Below are 27,173 nucleotides of genomic sequence, written 5' to 3' on the forward strand. Positions count from 1 at the left end.
ATACCAAGCTTTGGGGGGTTGTTTTGTTTTAACTCAGGAAAGGGCTTTTATTATTTTTAACTCACTTCCTAGGAAGTTAATTTTTAAAACACTCTTATGGAGTCTGTCCATCCCTTGTGCTACATTCAGAAACAATAATGCCAGTCCAAACCCTCAGTGATGGGGTGAGCGTGGGCAATGAAGCCGGGCCCACCTTGGAGCTCTGCGAGGGGGGAGCGTGTCCCTGAAACCCCTACCCTCCAAGGCCCCAGCACAGAGATGCTCAGGGAAAACCTGCTGATCCGTGAATGGCCTCCCATGAACTCTATAAAAAGTGTTCTTAAGAACAGTACCGAATTATTGTTTAAGCCCTGGGTTACAATGCCTTACTGCAGAGGAGCAGGGAGAAATGTGGACCCGGTGACAACTGGCCGCGTTCTGCTCAGAGCCTTAAATAAACATAGACACTATATTACAGATGCACGTGCTGGTGCAAGACATGCTGTGTGCAGCAGATGGGCACGCACGGGCGTGCGTGCATGGAGAGGCGATGTACACCCACAGGCACAGACACACGCGGGATGCAGCCTTCCTCCAGCCCCACCTCCTTCCCTTCCGAACAGAGTTCTCCTGCAACAGGAGCCCTGTGAGGGTGACTGAAATCCCTTGTCTGGCCCATGTCTTCAGGGCAGGTATGTGAGTCCTGCTTCATTTTCCTTTGGGGGTCAGTCTCTTCAGCATTTGGTCAGTCAAGGCCAAGCCAGCAAGCCAGGCACTGATCCCAGAGAGAAGTCGGCTCCAGCTCTGAGCAGGTGGGATGACAACTGTTCTGGGGTGAGCCGGCGACAGAAGGTCCACCTCTCCGTGGCCACCTGCCAGCGCGCACACCCCACCAGGGTTCCAGCTCTAGCGAGGCCTCCAACCTGGGCACTTGGTCCTTCATCATTGGAACGCGAGGGCAGCTTCCAGGACCAGATGGGGAGGCCGGTGCTGGATCGCAGACTGGATTTCAGTTACTCCAGCATCTGCAAGGTCACAGCCCTGTGAGTCCAGGGCCCTCGGTCCATGTCAGCCCTGGTATCTCTGGCAGCCAGGGCTCTGGGGAGCCACGGGGGGAGGGAGGGAGGCGGGCAGGGAAGGCTGGTGTTCCTGGTTCGGGCCTCTGCTCAAAGCCTCACTCAGCCCATCCTCCAGAGTGCGAAACACAATCCGGGAAGGCCAGTCCAATCCACTTGGCTGCCAAGTGATGGTGGGCACGCTGGGAACCACCCAAAGCTGGAGGAGAGCTTGATACGTGTTCCCAGGCAGAGCTTTGCACCTACCTCCCCCATCAAGTTACCAAAAAAAAGATAACGAAAGAGGAACCTGGATTCTCCAATACCGGCCCCCCGCCCCCGTGAGGCCCAGGAACGCCCACCAAGGGCTCAGAGCCTCCACGTCAGTGTTCTCAGTAGACGAGAGCTCTGGCAGCGCCCCCCTGAGGAGGGCAGGGTGCACCCCTCCTTGTGCAGGTGGCGGCTGAGCCACGCCCACCCGGCCTCTGCAGTGGTAGCAAACGAGGCTTCCTCCTGTCATCTTGGTTTCCTGCCTCCCGCCCCTGGGCCTTGCCAACCAGCCGGTGAGGTTTCTAAGGCACCACGGGCACCCAGCTTCCCCAAAGAATGGGTCCCGCCAGGGAGAGTCAGGACGAAACAAAAGGCTTTGTGGGAGCCCTACCCCCCCCAAACCCCAGGTGACACACATTCTGATCCTGTCCCTGGACACGCACTTGTGGAGGTCATGCAGCACGACAGGGGAGGAGGGCCGGGAGAGGGGCCACAGTCCCCAGCCCCCTGCCCGCAGGGGCGGCTGTTGGCATGAGGGCCGTGGGCCTTTGGAGGCGCAGGATGAGCGTGCTGCCGGGCGGCCCTGGGCGCATGCAGGGGCTCAGGACGCAGCCTCATCTTCTTGGACGCCGGGGAGCTCCGGGCTTTTGCCTCCTTCACCACACCCATCCTTCCTGTTCAGGGGACACCAGAGGCAGAGGGACCTCAGGGGTCAGAACATCGCATGCACGAGGACACTCACACACACTCACAGGCATTTATATCCACACCTCTCAAATCCCCCCTCACCTCCTTTCTAAGCTCATCTCAGTCTCACTCTCCTGCATTGTGGTCCCTTGCTGGTTTCCTCACCCCTAGTCTCAGCCCACAACCCTCCGTGGCTCCCTACTGCCTGGAGACCAAGTCTAGATTTCCCAGCCAGGCTTCCGGAGCCTCTCCAGATCTGACCTTCCTGAGCTGACTTCCCTGCACCCTCAAGGACCAGCCGGGTCACAGGCCTTCTAGGTTGGCCTAGATCAGCCCCCATGGTCCTGGGTCGAAGGGCTTTGGTTTTGCATTTTCTTTTCTTTGTTCACAGGACAGATTCTACCTATCGGTCTCAGGATTCTGTCACATATTCAGTAGATTCCTGTATCTGCTTTTTTCCCCTAAGACCTTTTTTTTTAAAACATGATCAATGAGTGGATTTTGATACCTTTAAAAAGGATCAATCTCATTTAAATCTACTGTAGAGTTTCAACAATTATCCCGAAGCATAAAAAACAGAGACAATCAAGGACAAATGTTGGGACTCTGACGAGGTAAAACCTGCTTTTCAAAATTAAACTTGAGTCACAGAACTATAGAATGTTATAGCTGGGAAGTGTTAAGCCCAATCCCTTCACAGTCCAGATGAAGGAACTGACCTGTCTCCCCATTAACATGTCCATGAAAGGACGATTGCCTTGCTCAGGTGTACTCTTCATGCCCAGCCCTGTGCCCTGCGTGGATGCGTCCCTGGCCTGTGACTGGCCCGAACCACCACTAGGGGGCGCCCAGTCACAGACACTGAGCTGGAGACCAGACGTCCAGGTTTGCGCCTCATGGTCCTAGTTCTGCCTGTTGTCCCCGGCATAGTTAGTAATAGCTTCCTCTTTCGCTCTCAAGAGTGGCTCCATTTGGACGCAGAATATGTGGTCCCCTACACTATGCCCAATTCCAGCATCGCAGCCTGCAGATCTAAAAGAGCCCAGGGAACCCCTTCCCTAGGACTGGCCACCTCACAGAAGAGACAGGGAACAGGAAGTAAGCTTTGGACAGTCGAGGCCTCTCCCAGGCCCCAGAGCTCACCCCACTTAGGCCAGGGAGTCTGTCAAGAGGAGGGCAAGAGGTTGGTACGTGGACCTCCCTGGGTGCAAGCAACCTCTGGCAGGGAGCAGACACCAGCTTGTCCACTATGATGGGACCCCGTACGTCTGAAGAGGGTGGTCTCACACAGACGAAACCCACATCTGGGCCCCCGGACAGCACAAGTGAAACTGCTCCTTCCCCAGAGGCCGACGTACCTGGACGGCAGCCGCCGCTCACCTCCCAGGGGAGCACATCTCCTCCGCAGAGCGGGCTGGCTGGCACAGCCCCTCTGTCCCGCAGCTCCCTTCGCAGGCTAGAGGAAGGCGACCCAAGTCCCAGGACCACATTCTGGTCCAGGACCCCCTTACTGTTTTCTCTCTGCAGGTCTGTGCACAAACTCCAGCAGGCCTTGTCAGCATCCCAGACTTTTATTTCAGCGGAAGAAGGTGGAAACGCTGAGGGCAAGGCTCACGGAGGTCTGGGGAATTGCTTTTCTGCCCTCCCCCAGGAGGTGGCGAATGTACCTGCCGGGCTCTGAGGCGGGAGCCGGCAGCCCTGGGGGTTCCTCTTCCCTGGCCCAGCATCGTCGTCACCAGTCTGCCTGTCCTTACTCGCTGAACAAGCATTTACGAAGTGCTGACTGGGTGCACGGCCTCGGCAATGGCCGGATGTATAGCACAGGCCACTCAGGAAGGCAGCTGACCCACCCCACCCCCGGACCAGGAAGAGTCAGCAGAAGTGTCCCTCCCTCCACACACAAACCAACCTTCTACAAAGAGGTCTGCCTGTCAACCTCGACTAGGCTGCCGTGGGCTGAGAACAGAGGTGCAGACAGGGCCCTGCTCTGAGGCCTGGCCGACTCCCCAGGCTCCGGGCTCAGCCTGCACAGCCTGGTGACGCTGAGAGTGAGGGGAGGGGTGCCAGTCCTCACCCCACCGCAGGGAGCACCCTGCAGGCCTCAGCCCACCGGTACTTACGACAATAAGCTTCCCGGGGCAGACATGGATCGCTCTTCCCTCCGCGCCTGGGGCTCAAACGGGTTCCCAAAGGAACGCTTTCTCAGCATGGACTTAACCAGGATCTGGGGAAGACACATCAGCGTGAGGAACACAGGCCCCCGGGTTCCCAGACGCACTGGCAGCCTCCACCCTGACTCCCGGACGGGGAGGCTGCTGGGTGGGCCCTGCTGAAGCTCCCTTTCCTTGGGCAGAGCAAGGAAGCACATCCCAAGCAGAAGAAATGGCAAGAGCACGGAGGGGAGCTGGTTGAGGGTGAATTCTGGGAACGGCGAGGAGCCCGGTGCATCTGGTGCGTGGCGGGCACAGAGGCCAGGAGCAGACCAGGAAGGGTCTGGAATGCGAGGCTGAGGGCATGGGGAGTGCAATTAGGAAATGCCTTCTGGCTACACAGGAAGGATGGAGTCGAGAAGAGGCTGTCCCAGGGGCCAGAGAGGAGCTGCGCAGTGGCCTGGGGGGATGCCAGGAGGGGACAGGCTGCTGTGCTCTAGCTCTCTGACTGTCCCTCCTCCCGCTACAAGGACAGCTCCATCCTCCTGCCCACACGCACACAAATTCTCACACACCAGCATAGCATCGGGGCGCCTTTACTTCTTCCCTCCTTCCTTCTTCCTTCCAACAGAAAGTATTTATTGAGCGCCTACATATGCCAGACACTATTCGAGGCACGGGGACCACAACGAGACAAAAATTCTTGCCCTCATAGAGTTTATATTCTAGTTGCAGGGACAGGCAATAATTAAGACAGATCAGTAGAATGTATGTTAGTTAGTGGTAAGGGCTCAGGAGGAAAAAATAAAACAAGGAAGGGGGATAAGGTATGACAAAGAGGAGGTTGGAATTTTCAATAAGGGGCTGGGAAGGTTCACTCACTTCTCACTGAGAAGGTGACGGTGGAGTGAAGACCTGGAGGGATGAGGAAGCGGCCCTGTGGACATCTGGGCCAGAGGACCCCAGGCGGAGGGAAGGGATGTTCAAAGGCACTGGGGCGGCAGCTTCCGTGGCATGTGGTTGGAGTGAATGGAGGGAGGAGAGGAGGTGGGCAGGGGAAATGGGGGCAGGCAGGCCGTGCAGGGTCTGCCAGGCAGTCAGGTGTGTGGCTCTTACTCTGAGCAACACGGAGGCCTGAGTGAGCAGGGTCTGAGCTGAGAAGGGACATGACCGGGTCCCTGGACCACCCTGGCTGCTGAGTTGGGTGTTAACTGTAGTGGGGGCAAGGGTGGAGGACGGGCAGGGGGACAACCTGGGAGGCGAGTCCAGTGGTTTAGAAAAGAGAGTATGGTGGTTAAGACCAGGGAAGTGGCAGTAGGGACCCTATGGGAGCTGACAATTCCAGGGACCCCATACAGCCCTGGAGCTCTGTAGAGCACAGGATTTTAGCCCGCTGGCCCTACGGGACCCAGTAGGGAGGCATGAAGTGCACAGGCCAGGCCCCATGCCAGGCACGGGCCCCAGCTCGCTCTCCCGGCCTTGTGCTCACCCCGACTCACTGTGAAACCTCAGCGCAGGGCAAGCCATGGCTCTCAGTGTCCCCCCACAAAAAAAACCAGATGGCCATGAGGGGCTACGTTAATAACTCCCAACTGTTAACGTGGGAGCTGTCCAGAGGAGGATGCGAGCAGCTGAAACACGAGAGGAAAGCGGAGGGAGCACATGGGTGGTGTCTGCCTGACACGCGGGGGCCCCGGGACCACGTCTCCAAATCAAAGGCATGCTAGGCCTTTTCCCTCTCACGTCCTTGGCACCTAGGCCAGTGCCTGGAAGATAGCAGAAGCTCAATAAACGTTAGGAAGGAAGAAAGGGAGGGAGGGAAGGAGGGAGGAAGGAAGGAAGGAAATGCTTCTCCAGTCGTGGTGAGTGTGGACACTCAGTGAGGGCAGTATATTTAAACCATTCGCTCTCCTCACCACACCTCCTGGTCTCCCCACCACGAGGCTGAATAATGTGACCTTGTTCCTGTGGGCCTCTAGCGGAACAGTGGCCTCAAGGGCCCAGCATCGGGGCTGGCCAACCAGGAAGCCCTCTGCCCCCCACAGGGCCCAGCACAGAGCTAGTCTCAGGCGGCAGCCATGCCCACCCCCCAGGCCCTCCCAGGAGTCGGTGCCTCCCCCCCCATCCTCTTACCACTGTGGTCCAGCTGGGGATGAGCCTGACTGAGTTCTTCACCTCCTCCTCCGTCACCTCTACCACGGTGCAATGCTCCTCCTCCGAGGGAAGGGGTTCCTCCCCATTCTTGGTCACCCAGGGATGCGACTGCAGAGCAGAGGGCAGGGAGGGTCAGGGCCACAGGCGACAGACATCGGCAAGCGAGGGACCTAGGCATCCCACCCGCAGTCGCCTTGAGGGTCCAAAGCCCAAAAACCCCAAACCCCAACCCATTACACAGATGTCCCCAGTGTAAGGCTCCCCAGAAGGGGAAACTGAGGCCTGTTTTCTGTGGCCCAGCCCAGCCCAGCACCTCTGGTTCCCCAACCTTGATGTCTGGCACCCCAATTCTTGTTTCAGGGTTCTTGTCTAGCATCTTCAGGATTAAGTCCTTGAGCTCTTCGCTGACCCTTGGCCTAAAGAAGGGGAAGGAAGGAGACGAGGGAGAGACAGCTGATGGTCCTTTGCTTCCCACCTCTGCATTCCACCCTGCTCCAGGCTTCCCTGATCAGTGCACACCAGGGCAGAGACACCGCCGACCCCCCTTCTCAGAGAGCAGGAGGGACACCCCCAAAGGCACCAGGGTGGAAGGAGAGAGCTCCAGAACAAGCGTATGGATACCCTTCTCCCCTGAGTACGAAGTAAAGCATTCTCCCTCAGGGGGCAGAGGTCACAGACATAAACGGGGTCCCATGGGTGCTGGACACCCCCTGGGAGGCAGAGGTGGCAAGGATAATGCGAGAAGAGTCGCTTTATGGGACCCCCAAGAGGCCTTCGCCCCCACTCACCATCTTATCTTCTCCTCCGCCTGGGAGGCGGCCAGGGAAGATACCCATTTGACAGAGGAGGAAACCGAGGCTCACCGCCACCCAGAAGAGGGAGGGCAGGGGTGAGACTCAGGGGGAGGAGAGCAGGACTCAGCCCCGCATCAGCTTCGACTGTCTCTGCTTAAATTTCAGGCTTCGTTGCTACTTAAATTCTTGGGAGAAGGAACCTACTCTCAGGGCTATGACCTTGGCTCCCTCTGCTGTCCTAGATACTTAATCCCTGGGGGTGGGGGGGGTGGGGGGGCCGGAAAGGCTGGGAGACAAGCAGTCACGTGAAAGGGGAGGAAGCCACTGCTGTAGGGATGGTGGCAGGGAGCGGGGAGCTGGCGGCAGGTGAACAGGTGGGGGGACCCAGGGGTCTTTGAATGCCCGGGCCAGGGCGTGCCTCTTCCTGTGGGCTTTGGGAAGCCTTGGAAAAACTTTCAGCAGGCGGCGTGGTGAGATCTGTTGCGCTTCATCAGGGTCACTCTGGCCTGACTGCAGTAGCTGGACAAGGCAGAGGCCTGAACTAGGCAGGGGGTGCCGTTGGCAACGGAACCGGGAGAAATGTAAGAGGTGGACTGAGCACGGCTTGGGGCCAAACAGGAAGTGGGTGCGAGGGGCAGGGACCCCGAGGACAACTCCCAGGGTGGTTTCTGACCTGGGCACTCTGCGCAGATGGTAAAAGGGCCCTGAAAAGTGAGGCGCTAGGGGACTCAGGCTGGCTGCCATGGTAGCTGGCATCATAATCGGGAGAACCGTGGATGGGTGGGGAGGCCTCTCCAAACAGTCCTTCTGGGCTCAGAGACCTCAGTCACAAAGGAAGGGGCAAGGGGGAGGGAGTGGCTTCAAATCCCAGACCCACTGAGCCTCCACTTTTCCATCTGTGAAACGGGGGAGTGCACTGGCATCATGAAGCCCCCCCACCCGTGTGGAGAAGGTGGAGGTTCCCCGCGGGTGCAGGATCTGCACGGGGTTGATGTCACTGACCTCCTGGAGGCCTTCAGTGAAGAAGCAGGATGAATGTGTGACCTGAGGTCATCCCTGCCCCACTCCCAGCCTCAGAGTTCCCATCTGTTCAATGAGATCCAACCCAGATGTCTGAGACCCCGCTCATATGTCCCTCCATTTGCTCCCAGGGAGCAGCACCCCAACCTCCAGATCTGCAGGCTGGGGTGGGGCCCGGAAAGGACAAAAGCTCTGCTAAAACCCAGACACGCCTCCCTGGGGGTGGGCGGGGCCCGTGGTGGACAACTCACTCCTCCGGGAACACGATGGCCTCATTCTTGATCTTGCGGTGCAGGGCCAGGATGAAATCATCGATGAATGGGCACTGCGGTGGGGAGAGACAAAGGATGCGGCGCCCAGCACCTCAGCTCGCTGGGGGCAGCTCCGGGCTCCTCGTGAGCTGGGGGGGACCTCGTCTAACTTGTGCAGGTCCTAGCCCACAGGAGATGCTCAACAAACGTGGACTGAACGAATGAGTGCATGACAACCACTCGCAGCAAGGCCTGCACTGCCAGGGCCTGAAGTTTGGGAACATGTTCCCTGAGATTCCCCCCTGTGCCTCAGCACGGTCCCTGGAGTGGGAGCGCGTGCGGACGGGGATCTCGGCACGTCAAGGTTGGGTGTCCGGCCTGACTTAGAGCAGAGGTCAAGGACAATTTGTTGAATGAATGAATGAGTGAGTGAATATGTGAATGAATGAATGGCACCATCTACACCTCCCTTGGGATGTCTGCTGTCCCAGGACTCCTGCACATGAATCCATCCCCCCAAGGGGACAAGAGGAGAACAGAAAAGTCCCTTTTCCTTCCGTCTTCTCTGAGCTGGGTGGGCTCTTTCAAAAGTCACTTTACTTAAGGACACAAAGGCAGGGCCTGCATCTGTCATGCATCCTGACCCATGGTGCCCAGCCCATGGTGCCAGGGCTGCCCCACCTCTGCCAGCCCACCCAGCACTCACCTTCCCGTAGACAAAGCAGTACAGCGTGATCCCTGTGGCCCACACGTCCAAGGCCTAGAAAGAAACAGCTCATATCAGTCCCCCAAAAGGAACTGACACCCCTTGGTCACCCAGCTTCAGTGGGCCATGGGAGAGGGCAAGTGGGGAACCTCCTTCCTCAGTCATGTATTCACTCAACAAACACTCCCAGGCCCCTGTTCCATGCTGGACCCTGTGCTGAGCACTGCGGACACAGGGACAGCCAGACCAGGGCCCTTGCTGTCAAGGGTTTCCAAGTCTCCTTGGAATGGGCCCAAACCAGACATGTTTCCAACTCAACAGGTACAAAACCCCCTTCATCTACAGGGTCGCATTTGCTGTACGCACGACACAGACGCACCCCAGAAACGACAGTATATGTTGAACTTGTACTCGCTAAACCAGCTCTGGCTTCGAGAAGTCATCCCTCTTCCTGATGATACACTGGAAAAGCCACCATCCACCTTCTTTCTGACACCAGAACAGCCCCTGGCCCTCAGCTACCTCCACAGCCCCTTGGGGCTTCCCTGCACCCTTGAATGTGCCCTCTCTCTACAAGGTCCTCCTCTGGAACCCCACCTCCTCTCCTGGTATCCACTTTCTCTCTTAGGTGAATGATTCTCAAATCTCTGCCTACGTATTCCTGCCACAGATGGCTCATCTGAATCCGATCAGGGAACACCAGACAAATGCAAACTGACATCATTCTACAAAATAACAGGCCTGTTCTCTTCAAAAATGTCAAGGTCAAGCCACTTTTCCAGATTAAAGGACCCCAAAGAGATGTGACAAGTGAATGCAGTGACTGACCCTGAATCAGATCCCAGACCAGAAAAAGAAAAGGCATTAAACGACAGTATGGGGACAACCGATGAAATCTGAACAAGGTCGATTAGATAACAGTCTTTTATCGATGATAAATGTCCTAACTTTGATAACTGTACTGAGGTTATGTAAGAGAATGTCCTTGTTCTCAGAAAATACCTCCAGAAGTATTTAGTGATAAAGGGGCATAATGTCTCCAACTTCTATAAATATACGGAGAGACAGTGAAAAGGTAAATGGGACAAAATGTCAATAATTGGTGCATCTGAATAAAAGATATAGGGGAGTTTTTTGTATTATTCTTGCAATTTTTCTGTAAATTTGGAATTATATCAAAATTAAAAGTTAAAAAAAAAAAAATCTCTGTCTACAGCCGTCTCCCGAGCTCCACACTCACACACGGGTCCAAGTGCCTCTCGACCATTTCCTCCACGGCAGAACCACAGTGGGGCAGCCAGTACTTCACAGGGTAGAGCAGGATGTGCCGGGGGACACACAGAACCACAGTCCCTGCTCAGAAACCTTTGCCACTGCCTCTGTCACTTAGGACAAAGCCCAGACCCTTAGGACTTCCAGACCCTTTAAACCCTGTCCAAGCCCCGCTGTGCCCCTCAGTTCCCTTGTATGTTCTCTGGGCTCAAATTCTCCCCATTCTTCAAGGCCTAGTTCAAAGGCTGGCATATCCAAGAAGTCAGGGGAAGCTCTGATGTCCCCCTAGACACGAGCTCTCCTGCCCTTGCACCATGACCAGAAGGGCAGGGAGCTGGGCCATCCAGGCTCCGTGTGTTCCACAGCCCAGCCCAGAACTCAGCACAGAGCAGCTGGCGGGAAGTATCTGCAGGGAAGACTTGGGGCCGTTTTGCTGGAGGACGAGAGGAGGCCCAAGTTCGGCGAGTTTGTCGGACTCCAGAAGGAGGCAAACATGACGGAGGGGACCATGTTCGGTCCCTCCTGAGACATGAGGACCCTGGCACCCTCAGGTTGGAAATGGGACCCCGTGGAACGTACCCCCACCCCTCCACCTGAACCCCAACCCAGCCCGGGTCCTGGGAGCCACCTTCCCACTGAAGCTCTGGCCGGACTCGGAAATGGCCTCGGGGGCCATGAACGCTGGGGTCCCGGCCGTGCTGGACAGCCGAGCGTCGTTCCCCTCAAACTGGTTGCTGACGCCAAAGTCGGCGATCTTCACGTGCCCGTCGTCCCCCAGGAGCAGGTTGGATGGCTTGATGTCCCTGTGGATGATCTTCTGGTAGTGCACTGCAGAGAGAGGCAGCTCGAGCGCTGGGCTGGGGCCCTGCCGCCCAGACCCCCCACCTGCTCTTGCCTGGCCATGGAGGCTGCCTCAAACTCCAGGAGAGAAGGAGCGGGGACTTCCTGTCCCCTGCACACATTCATCTCTTGAGGATCTAGGGCCCCCTGCTCAGCTATGCAGTGAAGACACTAACCTAGGCTGTTAGTAACAGAGCCGGGACTGGACTCTTAGGAATCTTTGGACCCCAAGACCAGTGCTCTCTCCATGGCAATCAAGGCATCTGCCACTGAGGGTGGACGGCAGAGGAAACTGGGGGAAGGGGTCCTCCGTAGGCCATCCCTGGCCCTCCCATGTGAGTGTTGTCTACAGGCTTGAAGCCCATCAAAATCTTTCCCCAGTTCCATCCCCCGCACCCAGCCTGTCACAGCTGTCCCTGTTCCTCGGACTGAGGGTGGGATTGTGGGGTATCCTGAAGAGGTATCACCTCAGCCCTAGGGACTCTGGGCTGATGAGGTTTTGGACAGGGAGGGCACCCCAGGCCTTGGGACTGCCGGGATGAACGTGGCCGGGGTAAGGGTCGGCCCTCTCTAGTAGGCTGGGCGCCCACCCTGCTTCCTGGGTCCAGCACTGCCGGGAAGAGACGGGCAGCTCAGGCTGAGATGACCAGCAATGTCCCAGCAGAGAAAACGCACTGACCTCATCCCACAGCCATCCACTTATGGGCTCCCTGCTCAACAAATACGTTCCCCTGGACCAACAGACGCCAGGGTGTTGGAGAGGAGGGAATGGAATGGGAAGGAGGGAAGGGGAGGGGGAAGGAGAAGGAGAGGAAGGCTGGGGGCAGAGGGAGTGAACATCATATATTAATAAGAATAACAACAGGACCCATGGCCCTATAGCGACTGCCTCCTATGTGCCAGGTACACACAAAGCATGTGACACACACCCATCAGAACACAGACGCTCAGGAGGCTGTGTACTGGACCATGGAAAGTGGGCTCAGATTCTTATCACAAACCCTGGCATCGCCCTTGAACTCCCAGCTCTTTATCCACATGGATATCCCACAGACATCTCAACATACACCTCAGTATTTGTCAATCACATATTTAATTGAGAACTTGATTTCTCTTGTCTGCAACCCCCGCCCCGCCTAAACACATGCACACACACCATCACCAAACAAACAGAACAGAAAAGCTCTGCTCCTCTTCTAGTCTTTCCCATTTAGTTAATGGCCATATTATCAGCTGCTCAGGCCAAAAGCCTCAACTCCTCTCTCCTTCAGACCCCACATCCAATGCATCAGCAAGTTCTATGGACTGGACCTCTGAGATGTATTCCAGATGCGACTGCTTCTCCTACCTGCATGGCTGCACTTGCCCCGTCTGTAAGAATCAGGCCTGAGCCTCCCCGACCACAGGGCCTTCCCCGGGCAGCCTCAGCTCTCCCTTCTGGGGGCCAGAATCACAAAGCGGGTCTTCAGCACCGGGTGCCACCATTTGTCTGCCTGTCCAGTCCCTGCTGCTGACCAGTTCACTCCAGAAAGCCCTTCATCATGGTTAGTTGGGTCCTGATGAGGCTTTACCCCCCAAGAGCCAGATGGGATTAGCTTGTTTTTTCTGTTTTTTTTTTTTTTTTTTTTTTGCAAGGAGAGAGGATGGGAGACAACAGGCCCGGGACAAGAAGTGGGTGGAAGCCAAGCTGGTACGGGGTTGTGTCTGCTGCCGACCACACCAGGGTGAAGTGCCCCCCTTCTCACACCTCTAGGCCCTTGTTAGGGACTTTCTGCAAAGCCCTTCCCTCTCTGTGCCTCAGTTTCCCCATAGGTTCAAAGACATCATTAAAATGAAGGCACTGGAGTGCCTCAGATGAGATAAAGGCATTCACTGCAGGTCAAACCTCAGCTGGTCCTCACTGTTCCCCTAGGGAGAGAATATGCTTCTGATAAACCAAGCTGAGATTGCAGAGGGATGGCCTGTGCCCCACTCCCCAAACCAGGCCAGAACCCTAGGTGCCTGCGGGCCCTCTTCTCCCCATGACCAGTTAGTCACCCACTGCTGCCCACCTCACCTCGTTCACATTTGCTCCCCGCTGCCGCTGCCCTAATCCAGGCCTCACCATCTGTCAGTTGGGCTGTAGAACCAGCCTCCTCCCTGACCAGCTGGTGGCCTCTTGTCCTCCATCCAGCCACCATACGCTGCCAGACAGAGCTTTCCAAGACACAAATCCTGTCACTCCCCTCCCCTGCTCAAAGCCCTCAGGGGCTCACAAGGCTGACAGGATAAAGTCATGAAAGTCCTCTATGGAGGCATTCCCAGCCCTCGCGGTGCAGCCTGGACAGTGTTTACAGCATCATCTTTCCCTATCCCTGGCTCCCAGGTTGGACTTAACCAAATTGAACTTCTCCCCAGTCTCAAATAGTACTCCCCTCCGTGCCGCTGTCATGCAGTTCTCTCCGCCTGGTGTACTCCCTCCCACCATGCCTCAAACTAGCCAACGAACTCCTACTCATCTTTCAGGACCCTACTCATAAGTGGCCTCCTCCAGGAAGCCACCCCTGGTCCCTTAGTGCTCTGACAGCCCCTGTGCCTCCCCAGCCTTGGCAGGCACTGCTTAGGTTCCCGTCCCTCCCACTAGGCTGCGAGATCCTTGAGATCACTTCTGGGTAGTTGGCATCTACACGCCCCCAGCTGGCACTTAGTAGGTACTCGTAAATGGATAAATGAATGAATAAATGAATTCCACAGATACAGGCTAAACGAACATTCTCCCTTCTGAGCTCTCATCACCTTAGGGCCCCTCACAGTAAACGGACTCTGCTACCACCCACTGGCCCCATACCAGGACAGACGCCTCCTCGAGCCGCTGGACATAAATTCCTTCCCACAGCTCTTGAGGCCCAGTGGAGAGGCTAAGCTTGGCTAAGAATTCAGCGGAGGTGAGATACACGCTGAACGTCCGAGGCGCTGGCCGACGCGGTGACGACCAGGCGCCGAGAAGGACCTGGCGCATGCCCAGTGAAGTCTGCCGCCACCCTACCTGTTCAGGAAGTTTCGGCCCCGCCCACAGGCCCATTTCCCCACCCCCAGCTAAAGATGATTGGTAGATCAGCACTGACTGACAGGAACTGCTCAGAGTCTGCTCAGCCTGGGCTCCGTCTCCTCTTGTGTCCCCTCCACTCCCCCCGGGTCTCCAGCCTCAGAGGGGCAGGCAGCCCCTTACTCACAGTACTCAAGACCCAGGATGATGTCCCTCAGGTAGAGACGAGCTTGCTCCTCGGGGAAGGGCTTGTCGCAGGGCACTTCCATGACCGGCCTATGGGGAGGGCGGGGAGGAGGGATGTTTCGCCGGAATCAGGATGAGTAAAGGCAGATGTCAGGTGGAGGCGAACAGGGACTGGGCCGTACAGACCCCTCAGGACCTTTTGGGAGCCCTCTATGCTCGAACGTGTCCCTAAAACCCCAGATAGTAGCTTCTTCTCCCATATAATGAAAATTTGAAAACACGCATAGACGCAAATATCCCTTTTCAATCACTACAATTTCAAATTAGCTTTATCTTAATTTCTGATTGGCTTGGTATTCCTTCTTCTAAGTACTTAATTATCTATAATCAAACAGTTGTGAAGATGCCATTTAGGGCAGTGTTTTCAAACTGTAGGTCCAGGACCAAGAAGGTCATGAAATCAATTTAGTGGATGCCTACTGCTTTTTTTTTTTTTTTTTTTCCTAATGAAGTAGAATATATCAGAGTATATCACATGTAATACATTGTTTTATAAAACTTTGGTTTCAATTACAGATATGGATGGCAATGTAAAACTTGTGTTTCTTACTTTGAATGGAGGTCAAAAATGCTGAAAGCCCCTGAGTCTTAAAAGGACATCACTCCCTGCCCCTTCCCCAAACTGGTCTTTAGGTAGCCTCCCAGGCAGAGAGACAAGTCACAGCCTGTATTCAGGCCTTGGCAGTGAGGGCCCCCAGTCCACCCAGCCCCGTGCCCTTTACTGCATGTCTGCCGTTCTTCACATACCCTGAGAAGGTCAGACAAGGCAAACATGAGTTACAACCCTAGATTTCATCAGTGACTTGCTGTGTGACTTTGGGCAAGCCACTTACCCTCTCTGAACCTCAGCTTCCCTTCTTGTAAATGGGAGTGAATGGCATCCCAGCCACCCAACTCACAAACTTGTAAAACTGAAAGAACTCTTTGTGATTTGAATACAGATGAGAGTTGAGTTCCATCTCTATACTTTTGCTGGAGAAATATTCCTTTCTTCTCTCTCTTCTCCATCAAAATCTTCTTTCCAGTTCTTCAAGTCCTGGCTCAAAACCCACCCCCTCTTCCTGAGGCCTCCCTGGCTATTCCAGTCTCACTGACCCCACCGGCCTTCAAAGAATCATCCTCTTGGTCTCTCGTTCTGCCCCCACTCCCCAACCCAGACCACAGCTCCCTAAGGACAGAGGCTGGACCTCTTTTTTTTGCTAGAGTAGCTGACCCCAGGACTAGGGATACAGGGAAGGAAAGGAAGACTTGACCTGCCTGATCGGGATGGGGAACTCACCCCTTTCTCAGGAGGTCAAACACTGAAAGAAAAGAGAAGAAAAGAAGAGTAGGTAAGGTGCAGCCAGGCTGAAAAAAACAGCCGATGCCAAGGTTCCTCCCTGTTCTGGAGGGTGGGAGAGGGGGCAGGCATCCAGGCGTACTTGAGGGAGGGATAGGACAGGGGTCCCAGGGTATCAGAGGAAGTAAATGAGCGTGGGTCGACTACGGACCTGCCTCACTAGATTCCCAGGTGCCGAGTGAGGACCATCCACATGGACCCCTTTTATAGGGGGGAAATTGAACCTCAGAGAAGGGGCAGGAATTTTCCTACAGGTCATAGCAGATAGGCAGGTAGGAGAGGGAGTGGAGGCTAAAGACTTGGCCTCTGATTCCTAAGCCAGTGTTCCTTCTGGCCATGCCCTGAGAGCTGCTAAGCCCAGCCCTGAATCAGGCACTTAAGTAATAACAACAGCATACTATTACTGATAATAGCTAATGTGTCTTGTACATAATAACTCATTTTCTTCTCACATCAACAGTAGGAGGTAGATACCATTATTATCCCCATTTTACAGGTGAGGAAACTGAGGCACAGAGTTATCAGATAGGGTCTGGGAATCCACATCACATAGCCTACTTCCTGTATCTATCTGATCTACCATCTCTCCGATCAGTGGAGTGGGGGCTTGGGAATAGTTGTTGAATCTAACTGGATATTCTGAGCCTGGCTCAGCAGGGCTGGGCAAGAGAATCTGGGCCTTGAGAACATGTGTTTCCTCCCTGCCCCCAGGAGGTCAGTGCGTTGCACACAGCCCATCTAAACGTCAGGTGTGTCTCCGGGGAGCACTCAGACCCACCGGGGTAAGCTGCTTTGGGGATGAGCTGGGTCACTCACCCAAATAGAGATTGTCCTCAGCTGGGTCATCCAGGACCTGGTGAGAGGGAGCACACATGAGGGTGAGTCTTGGGGAGTTATGGGGTGGGCATCCCAGGCTGTCTCGTCCTCACCAGCCCTAGGACCCCTAGTGTGCTCCACAGCCACCCTGGACGATGCAGCAGGAACTCTGCAGGCACCAGGCAGATGAGGCCTCAGGAATCGCGGGCCCCGACCTGGGTTCACCACAGGGCACCCAGCCCCTCTTCCCCTCCTGCCATGATGGGGGCTCACTTCTTGCCTCTGGGGCAGCTCGTCCGCCCTCCATGATAACTTGAGAACATCCCAGACCAGCCTGAGCTGACCCCAGAAGCCTCCCGGCAGTCCCCACCCCAATTCTGGCCCTGCCCTTGGCATACGTCCCTCAGCGGGATCGCTGGGTCCGTGCCAAGTGCCCCCTGCACCAGAGGCTACTCCACATGCCTCACTGGCTCACCACCTACCTCGATCAGCTTGACCACATTCACGTGGTCCAGCTTCTTCAGGATGGCGATCTCCTGGTACACCCGCTCCAGGGGCAGCAGCTGCTTGGCTGGTCCTGCCTGGGCAGCCTGGGACCCTCTAGGGGGAGGGCGACCTGTGACCAGGAAGGGGAGTCCAGCCAGTCGCAGAAGGCTGGGCCTCACCATGGCCCTGCGACCAGCCTCAAGCAAGAATCTTGCAAGACCATGGCCTTGGCCTCAAACCCCCAAGCACAGTCCCACCACCAGGCCTTCGCTCATTTTCTCCCTGTCTACCCCCAGTCCTAACCAAAACTAGCCTCCGAGGTCTCCTCCTCCTCTGCCCCCAGGCCAGGAGCTCCCAAGCCCAGGACCAGACAGATACGTACGTGGAAAGCCATACTGCTTCAGTAACTTCTTCTTGGAAAGAACTTTCATTGCCTGAGGAGGGAGGGGCAGACATGTCACTTGTGTGAAGCCACCAGGGGTTAGAACAGGCTGGTTACATATGGACTGAGGTCCAGAAAGGCACATGAGCATCTGTCACTGGCACTGAGGATATGGACTGGCTGCAGTTATGCTGGGTTAGGAGGGAGCCATATCTGAACCTAGGCCTCACCCCTCTTCCCCCCAACAAGCCTTTCTAGAGCTCTCCCCTTAGAGGCATCCAGCCTCTGCTTGCATATCCCCAGGGTCAAGAAGCTCATTCCCGAGAATTCCCTGGTGGTCCAGTGGTTAAGAATCTGCCTTCCGATGCAGGGGACGTGGGTTCGATCCCTGGTCAGAGAACTAAGATTCCACATGCCGCGGGGCAATGAAGCCCACGCGCCACAACTAAAGAGCCTGCATGCAGCAACTAGAGGGAGCTCACTCTGTTCACAGGCAGCCTTGTCCTCTGTCTTAGCATAGCCTCTGCCCACCCTCCCAGCCTCCTAGGGCCCAGCTTGGAGGGGCCCTAGACTCACATAGTGAGTCTATCCCCAGACTCACATAGTGCCTGTCTTCACTTTCGTTGTAGGCCAGCCTCACCACGCCGTAGGCACCCTGCAGATAGGCACAGGTCAGCCCCCGCTGGACAGGACAGCCTCCCCCAGGACTAGCCCAGGAGAAGGGGAGCCTGAACAGCTCCAGCCCCCTCCCCCCGCTTCCCATCTCCACCCCTGCCACCAGTGGGCATAAATTTCAGGCGGGCAGGGAGAGGGCTCCTATGCCCTGGTCACTGCCCCTGCTGGGCTCAACACAGCTCTATGCCTTCCCCAGTCCCTTCCATCAAAAACTCTGGGGAGGGGACTTCCCTGGTGGCGCAGTGGTTAAGAATCCGCCTGCCAATGCAGGGGACACAGGTTCGAGCGCTGGTCTGGGAAGATCCCACGTGCCATGGAGCAACTAAGCCCGTGCGCCACAACTACTGAGCCTGTGCTCTAGAGCCTGTGTTCCACATTAAGAGAAACCACCGCAATGAGAAGCCCGCGCACCACGACGAAGAGTAGCCCCCGCTCACCGCAACTAGAGAAAGCCCGCGCACAGCAACGAAGACCCAACACAGCCAAAAACAAACAAATAAATAAATTTATATTAAAAAAAAAACCTCTGGGGAGTCAGGAATCAGGAGTCATCGCCCACCCCCCACGCCAGGTGTTTCCTATAGAGGACAAAACTTTCCTCACTTCCAGGCTAGGACCTTCTTGGTCCAGCCTCACATTCCCAGAGGAGGAGAGGGGATTTTGCCAAGCAGAGGATCTGGACAGGCTGCCTCTGCAAATCCCCCAGACAAGTTCCCACTGCTCCTGGCCTGCCCCCAGGCCTACCTTGCCAATCTCACTCTGCAGCTTGTACTGGTTCAGCTGCACACAGTCCTGGTGGGGGAAAGAGAGAGGATATCAGGTAAAGCTTGATCCAGAAGCAGCACTGCTCCCACTCCAGGAGCACGTCCAGGGCCCCATCCTGGCCCCAGGCCCCTTGCTCCCAGACCCTGGGTCTCACCCACCTTTCAAGTTTACATAGGCAAGTGAGATAGTGCCAATGCCAAAAGTGAAGCCGAAAGTGACAAGACTTGGAGAATGTTTGAAAACATGAATGGTGAAGCATGCCTATGCTTTGCTCCCTAGGAAGTGGTGGAAAAATGCACTGATTCCTACCTGGATGCTGGGGGCTGGGAGACCCTGATGGGAGAAACCCATGAGCAAGTATTTCCAGAAGCAGCTGAATGAGGAGACTGCATGGACAAGAAAGATGAGGAGAGCCTTGGGGACAGGAGACCAGAGCCCTGGCTCAGGCGTGAAACGCTCAGCTTCTGAAGCCTGGAGATTGCTCAGTACTTGGGTTCCCTTTCAGATCTAAGTGGCAAGGACGGAGCCCAGAGGCTGGAAGCCTGCTGGCAGCTCCTGAGTCAGAGCAGACTCTAAGAGGCAGGATTGGAGGTGGAAGGTTCAAGCTGGGGAAGACTTGGGGGACAGGAGGACGCACTGTCTATCTTCAAATCTCTAAGAGGACTTCTTGGGGGAATAAGGGAGGGACCTATTTCCTAGGCCTGGACTGGGGGTGGGAATGGTGAGACTTACAGGAGGCAGCAACTGGCTCAGATGAAGCTCCCCTGGGTGGGAAGAGACCATGTAGTGAGGTAGTGAGCTCCTCAGCTCTGGGGGTATGCAAACCAAAGGCTAGACAGCTGTGTGGCAGGGATAGGAACAGCAAAGGGTCTTCACTGAGGACTACTGAAAAGCTCGTGGGCACCCCCTAGCTCTGCCCCACCAACCTCTGCGTCCGAGATGGCCACATGGTGGGACTCGATGGTGGGCCTGCGCCATGCCCGTGGGGAGATGTGGCTGGCAGGCCCTGTGGCGTAAGGTGCAGCCTGGGCCTCCAGGCAGCTCCCCGCTGGCCGCTCCTGCAGGGAGAACTTCCTAGCCGAGAGGCTGGGCCGGGCAGCGGGGCATCTTGAAGTACCGCCGGGGATCACGGAGGCAGCTCTGGCCCGTGGTGAAGGGTCCACACAGTTCCTGGTGGGCTCTGGGCTGCCATCCGTCTCCTCCAAGTGGGCCACATCCATGGCTGCCACTCGCTCCACCAACTCTGCCCGAGGGTCCTGGCAGCAGACCGCCGGGCCCCCCTCCATTGCCACAGTCAGCGGGTTCCTCTGTGCAGCCTTATTGGGAACCTGAGAAAAGAGGGCAGAGAAGCCTTCAATCCCGGCCACAGAGCAAGGAGGTCAGATTTCCAGGCCCTTCTCCCATCGTAGCCACAAACTGTGAGTCCCACCTCCGTGTCTTTACCTGGCCTGTTCCCTCTGCCTGGGTTGCCAGCATCCAAACTCAAGTCTCCCTACTAACTAAAGGAATTCCAGGAACTCATCTGGCTCTGCTGCACACCAGCCCTCTAGACCTCAGTGTCCGCATCTGTGAAACAGGCACAGTCACATCAGCCTTCCTGGCTTCACAGGGAAGCAGGGAGAATCTGATACTCTGGAGTCAGGACAGACAGACATGGGCAGAACACTGGAGGCCCAGCAGTACTGGGAGAAACAGAGCCCCAGGTCAGCTCAGGCCCCCATCCAGCAGACAGCGCAGTGACTCACAGCCCCACCCCCTGACAACAGAGCATTCCAATGCTGCTGCTGTGGCCGCCTGGAAGCTGATCCAGGCCCCCCTCCACCCCTCACTGCCTCCAGGAAGACTTCCCTGGGTCTCCAGCCTCTCCCACCCATCTCACTTCCTCCAGGAGGACTTCTCTGGGTCTCCAGCCTCTCCCACCCATCTCACTTCCTCCAGGAGACCCTCCAGGGCTACAGGGCAAGTCTCCCATTCCTCTCTTCCCTGCCCTAGCAGAGCCGGCAACCCAGGACAGGGTCCATTAGAGGAGGAGGCTGCTACTTTGGTGACTGTGAAGAGAGACTTCACTGCACTTATTTCTCCTGGTTTTTCCTTCCAGTTTACTCATGTGGCTAAAATGTTCCCCACATCTGTTCAGGCTGAGATGCTCCCCCTGGCCTGGCCTTATATCCACACTGGCCCTATTGCAGTCTGAGCCTCCAGGCCAAGGACTAACTCCAGCTTGAACCCCGAACCAACCTCCAACCTCCAGCCCCAGACCTCACACTCAACTACAGCTCTGGGCTGAACCCTGACCCAGGGCTGAACCCTGATACTCAGGCTGGGACTCCATTTCTGCCCCAGGCTGAGCACTGGCCCCACCCCACTCGATGCCCCTCCCCTTCCCTGGACCAGACTCAGCATCTTCTCAGGAAAAGGAAGTAAATGGACTCCTGACCCTCTGCCCTTCCTGTTTGGCGGTAACTTGTGCTGTCACCACACAACAATTTTGAGAACGTGGTCTCCGTTACACTCCTTATTCCCCCATCACCTTGCTTTGACAGATGTCAAGGAGGCGGGGTTCACTGGAGTCCACTGGCCACAGAGGAGCCTGGGCTGGGTTCCAGTCCTGCCGGCCAACCTGCTGTGGGCCCTAGGCAGCTCCTTCCTGACTCTGAGCCTCAGTCTCCCCATCTGTACCACAGATGCAGGACCTTCCCAGATTCCTAAGGCCACAGCAAAACTTGGAGATGGATTGTGGGTAAGGGTGTGGTCCAGACCCCCTGTGCCTGGCACACAGTGTATTGTATGAGTAGAAGCCTGGTGGAGCTGATGTTGGCATGCAGAAAGGAAGGGAGAAGGGAATTTAGACTGGCAACAGGAAAAGACATGGACGCTGGACCTAAAGGAGTGAGGGGAGTGGGGGTTGGTGAGGCTAGAGCATCAGGGAGGCCTCCCTGGAGAAGGTGAGAGTGGCAAGTAGGAGTAGAACATCGGGGAGGACTCTCTGAAGTAGGTGAGGAAGGGAGTAGGGCTGGAGCATCATGGAGGCCTCCTTGGAGGAGGTGGAATGGAATTAGAGCATCAGGGAGGCTTTGGGAACCAGATGGTTGCAGGAAGGAAGAAGCCAAGGCTAAAGGGAGCCCTACAAGCCTGGCCCACCCTGTAGGTGGCTCACCCTGCCGCCCCTCCCCCTCACTCTGTAGGCCCTTTTTCTCCCACCAGAATATAAACTCCACAGGTTAGGGCTCTCGTCTGCCTCGTCTCCATAAGATTACTGGCATCAGCAGCAGTGCCTGGCACAGAGAAACAGTAAATATTTTTTGAATGAACGAGTAGTTGCCATAGTGATCATTACAGTCCTGGCCCCATTAGACAGCTGGAACAGCAGAGAGGGGGAAGGAGACCCCAGGGAGCCTAAGGCAAGCCCATGGCAGGGAACAAATGGCAGTGTGCGGACCTCCTGTCCTCTTGTCCACAGCAGTGACCGAGGGGACTGAGAGTCACCCCAGGCAGAGGCCACAGGCTGCCCTAGCCCATCAAGTTTGCGTAGGATTTCCCTGAGGCTGTTACCCCAGCCACAGGCCATCCTCCTTCAACTCTCTTTCCCTCTTTTCTCAGATTGGGAAAGTAGGGCTCAGCAAGGTCACACAGCAGGTCAGGGCAGAGCCTTCCTGCTCCAGTTTGGGGCCCTGTTACCTGGTTGAGGACCCAGGCTCTGAAGCCAGGCTGCCAGGCTACGCTCTTCCTGGCCATGTGCCCATGGGCAGGTGACTGCACTCCGTGCCTGGGTTTTCCCCATCTGCAGAATGAGGTTAACAGCAGTATCACCCGCCCGCGGGGCTGTGAAAAGGAGTGAACACCCTTCCCGGGCTCAGAACCAGGCCTGCCACTGACGAAGCCCCGTAAAACGGAGTTGTGCTGCCGTTGTTGTGATTGCCTGGGACACGTGGTGGCCCAGATGGATGCGCGGGCGGCACAAGGCAGCTGTGCGGGCTGACGTCAGGCCCTCCGCCCTCCCTCCCGCCTGGATCAAATTCAGGTGACTAAGCACGTCTGTGCAGGAGGCGCCCTGGGGAGGCCCCAGGTTCCTGCCTCGTGTCCAGGAGACAGGGCCGTGTGTCCGCGTGAGAGAGTACGTGTAAGCAGGGCTGTAGGCTCGGGGTGACAGTGTGTGTGTGTGTGGGGCCGGGGGCAGTGGAACGCACACAGGAGGGCATCTGCACGGAAACAAGACTCTATGGGTGTGGTCTATACTTGTGGATAAGTGTGTTCATGTGCATTGTGTGCCTTTAGGTCTTTGCGTATGTGTGTCCCAGAATGGGGGGTGGGGCCTGCGCCCCTCGGGGCCATAGCAATGTGATCCCACAGCATCAAGTCTGAACTTCCCACATGGTCAACAGTCTACCAGCCTGGGGCTGCCTGCTGGGCTGGGCTGTGTGTCTTGGGCAGGACCCACCCCTCTCTGGAGGCTCACCCAGGGGGTCTCTCAAGGCCCTCTCTAAGCTGAGGCCTCCGTGCACACTACATATAAACTGACTCAGCAGGTGGCTAGGAGCCACATGGGCAAATAGAAGGACAGACAGGCTGGCACCCAGGCCCAGGACAGAGCAAGGACTCCTATGGGCGTGGGGAGCCTCCCAGGGACCAGCCTGGTCCTGCAGCCGAGAATGGCCAGGCTCAGGCCCTCGCTCACTGAAAAATGCGACCCGAGTCTGTCCTCCCAGCCTGTGACTGTGCTGTCTGGACGGGTCACTGAGCTCCTCGGGGCCTCAGCTTGATCATCTGTGAACTGCACAGAGAGCCACCATCATGCCGCCTCCCAGGGCTACGGGAGGAAATGGATGAGACTGTGAACGTTGAAGAGGATGGTGCCTGAGCGACGTGGAGCTGGGATGAGTCTGTGGCACGGCCACCGAGAGCGAGCCCTGATGTACGTGCAAAGCGCAGCCCCATATCTGCCCCCCGCTCCCAGGGGGCCTGGCACATTACCCCCTCAGGCTTCTCCTCCCAGGCTACGTCCCTCATCCACAGGTGTCTGGCTATTCCCAAGGGATGCAGACCCTGGCTCCAGACCCTGCTTGGCCAGGCCTCCCCCTCAGGATGTGCCTCATCACCTGGGTCCCTCGGAGGAGGCCCAGCGCAGGACAGAGCAGGGGTATCCTGCTCTCATCCACACTGGTTCAAACAGCCTCTCCTGGGATGACTTCAGGTACTCGTCAGGCCTCACCCTGAGTTCTGGAAGGCTGCTGGGAACCTCAGGCAAGGTTGAGCAGAGGTCCAGCTATCATCTAGGCAAGACAAGCTGTGGCCCTGGCTGGCAGAGGGCAGGCCAGAAGGGAAAGCTGTAAGGAGGTGGTCCAGTCACCCGGGCCAGACACAGAAAGTGGCCTTGACATCACTGGGCTGCCTCACAGGAGCCATGTTTATGCTCCTGACAAGTGTCTGGATGGCCCTGGCAACGGTGGCCTCTGTGGCTCCCGCCCCCGCCCAGGATGACTCAGTCCCCTCGAGGGAGGCCCAGGCGTCTGTCATGCTGGAGGACGCCTGCTGTGAGGACGCTCCCCCGCCCCCCCATTCCCAGGGAGGCCCCAGGCACCGAGATGGGCTCTGTGCCTGATTCTGCACGGCAGCCCTCAGCACATCCTGAGCGCCCTTGGCTGAGAGTCTCCAGGCCTCCCCCCTCCCTCTGCCCCCGCATCCTCCATAGCAGGTCTGCGCCTCCTCCCCTCCGTGTTCCCTGGCAGCTCGGTTCCAAGAGGCTCCAGTTCAACTCAGCATTTCCCTGAGTCTGCTCTTCCTCCTCTGTCCCCATTGCTGAGACGAGTGCCCCCCCCCCGCAGTTCTCCCAGCCCAGAAACCCAGGAGCCCTCCTTATCAGCCATCTTTTCCCTTTTGCACATCCTTAACCCCCCTAACCCCACACTTACTCTCCCCTCTGGCTGCAAGTCCCAAACTGCAGACTCTGTTCTGCTGCCAGGACTTTGTCCAAGCTGTGCCTTCTGCCAGAACACACCTCACTCTCCTTTGCTGCTGGAGGGCAGTTCAGACATCTCCTTCCTGATCTCCCCACTGCTGTGCTGGATGAGGTCACTGAGCCCAACTCCTTAAAAAGTCCAGACGCAGACCTCCACTTTCCTTCCCCCCTGTTTCCGCCACACAGGTCACCCGCCTCCAGGCTCACACCCCAACCCCACCACACCCCATCCTCCAGACCAGTTGCTAGAGGGAATATTCCTAACATGCAAATTTGGTCTCAGTTCTTCCAGACCTGGCCTTCTGGGATCTTGGAATCTGGAGGACAGAAGAGCAGGAGAACCTAGACTCAGACTGGGGCTCACAGGCTAGGGAGCAGCCAGGGACACAGACTTCTGGGACGCAAACCCAGGGTCATTCATTCATGCAAGAAAAACTCATTGAGCACCTGCTGTATATGCCCAGGCACTGTGCTAGTTCCCAGGAAATAAAGCAGCGAACCAAAAAGACAAAGTCCTGCTCTGATGAAGTTTAATTTCTAGTGGGGCAAGAAGCAACAAACAAGAAAGCCAGGAATTAATAGATGGTATGTCAAACAGTACATGCTATGGAGAAGAAATACAATCGTGTCAAGCGGAATCAAGAGTGAGGCACTGGGAAGTGCTATTTATACAGGGCGATCAGGAAAGGCCTTTCTGATGCAGGATTTGAGCAGAATCTGAAGGAAGTGAGGGAGCGAACTGTGTGGATATCTGGGGAGGGCATTTTAGGCACAGCAACCGCAAAGGCTGTGAGGTGAGACGGTGCTTGCACTGTCTGAGGAACAGCAAGGAGGCCGATGTCACCAGAGTGGGGTATCCACGTGTGAGAGGTACCTGATGGCAAGCAGAGTTACACCTGGATGACAAGGCCCAGTCATTCACTGTGCCTGGCCTCACGGATGGCTTCCTGGAGGAGGTGGCATTTAAGCGCTTTCATGATTGCTGAGTACGGGTTTCAGAGGAGAGGATAGAAGTTCACACTGTGCATGACAGAGAGCCACTTCCTGGCTGGGGCTCAGGGCTTGGCTTTGGGGGTCTTTTTGGACAGAGACCAGGAGACCTCGAAAGCCAGAGGAAGGTTTTGAGTAGGGGAGTGACTCGATTTGGATGAGGTTTTAAAAAATCATCCCTCTGCCTTCTGTGGGGACTGAGGGTAAGAGGCCAAGGAAGGGGCAGGAGTCCCCAGAGTCTGTGGGCCTAGGACACGGTGTGGCACACGGTGGGTGCTCAGTCTGTATGCACTGAAGGAAGGAGTGGGGGCTGTGAGGGCAGTCGGTGCACCCTCAAGGACACAAGCTGTGTGCTCCTCCCACTTCCCGGCCCACTTGACAGATATACAGCCCCATACGAGCCCACCGAGGCACAGTCCTGTGACCTGGGACACAGTCTTCTCTACACACCCCTGCACCCTCAAGATACACACACACACACACAAACACACGCACACCCCACTCCCGGAGCAGGCACACGCCGATATCCGCGTGACCCGCCCGCACACACCACTCCATCCTGTAATGCACACAGGCACACTCCTGTGCCCACGTGACACACGCACACCCGCCTCCAAACACCACACACAGGTCCCTGTGCACGTGTGCACCCTCCGAGCCACCAGTTCTGTGCCTGTCGGGCCGCCGAAACCGCAGCATCCACCTCCGCCGCCCTCCTCCACCCCCGCCCCAACCAGAGGACTGCGCAGCTAAAACCACTCGAGTCGCATCTGTCCCATTCATCCCCCCGCCCCAGCTCCAGCACGAAGACTCGGAGGTGGGCAGTGTGGGAGGAGCGCTCCGCGCAGATCCACACGTGGGTTCACCTGTCTGGGCCCACTCCGCATAGACACGGCCTCCCACCAAGAGCTGGGGCTGGGGTAGTACGCCAGGTATGGACGCGGTCCCGCAGACCAGAGCTGGGAGAGGGACGCAGACGGCGGGGCGCCCTCATAGATGCGGTCCCGGATGCCGGCGCAGACAGAAGCAGGCTCCGGGAGGCACCTAACAGACTGGGCCCCGCAGACCGAAGGGGGAGGATCCCCGCATGGACTAGTTCTCGGCTGTCCTCGCAGACCATCCTTCTCGCCTGCAGGCTCCGAGCAGACGTTCAGGCGTTCGTCCCCTCCCGCTCCCCGGCCCCCTCCCAGCCGACCCCTACCTCGGTGCCCAGCGAGATTCTCCGCGGCCCTGAGGACGGCCAGGCTCGCTCCCGCGGCGCGCATCCCGCCCCGCCCGCCTATCCAGGGCCGAGATCACGGAGCTCAGACCGCCG

General features: G+C 56.8%; 1 protein-coding gene across 2 annotated transcripts; it reads right to left on the reverse strand.

The window, feature by feature from the left end:
- Positions 1 to 20: 20 nt before the first annotated feature.
- CAMKK1 (calcium/calmodulin dependent protein kinase kinase 1) lies at positions 21 to 27,173 on the reverse strand. Of its 2 annotated transcripts, XR_009517089.1 has the most exons (17): positions 27,060 to 27,173; positions 19,839 to 20,240; positions 18,892 to 18,939; positions 18,074 to 18,127; positions 17,473 to 17,524; positions 17,087 to 17,220; positions 16,605 to 16,641; positions 15,729 to 15,750; positions 14,391 to 14,479; positions 10,967 to 11,166; positions 9,067 to 9,120; positions 8,361 to 8,434; positions 6,624 to 6,711; positions 6,275 to 6,403; positions 4,112 to 4,215; positions 1,748 to 1,978; positions 21 to 1,004 (listed from the first exon to the last, which is right to left on the reverse strand). XR_009517089.1 is itself a non-coding variant. In XM_059998224.1 (16 exons), exons 2-16 carry the CDS (start codon positions 20,196 to 20,198, stop codon positions 1,906 to 1,908), a joined length of 1,518 nt encoding a protein of 505 aa, XP_059854207.1. In that variant the 5' UTR covers positions 20,199 to 20,240; positions 27,060 to 27,173; the 3' UTR covers positions 21 to 1,905. The 2 variants fall into 2 exon arrangements, 1 of the variants encoding a protein (XP_059854207.1); XM_059998224.1 differs by having other exon boundaries at positions 21 to 1,978.

Source organism: Delphinus delphis, chromosome 19 (genome assembly GCF_949987515.2).
Source record: "Delphinus delphis chromosome 19, mDelDel1.2, whole genome shotgun sequence".
Classification (NCBI taxonomy): domain Eukaryota; kingdom Metazoa; phylum Chordata; class Mammalia; order Artiodactyla; family Delphinidae; genus Delphinus; species Delphinus delphis.

Bases quoted from the DNA above. Each gene is read 5' to 3' on its own strand.
- CAMKK1 (XM_059998224.1), bottom strand. From the start codon at position 20,198: ATGGAGGGGGGCCCGGCGGTCTGCTGCCAGGACCCTCGGGCAGAGTTG. The intron at 15,751-16,604 runs GTGAGTGACCCA...CTTTTCTTTCAG, and splicing joins TGAGGACAATCTCTATTTGG to TGTTTGACCTCCTGAGAAAG. The intron at 14,480-15,728 runs GTGAGTTCCCCA...CCCTCCCCATAG, and splicing joins TTTGACCTCCTGAGAAAGGG to GCCGGTCATGGAAGTGCCCT.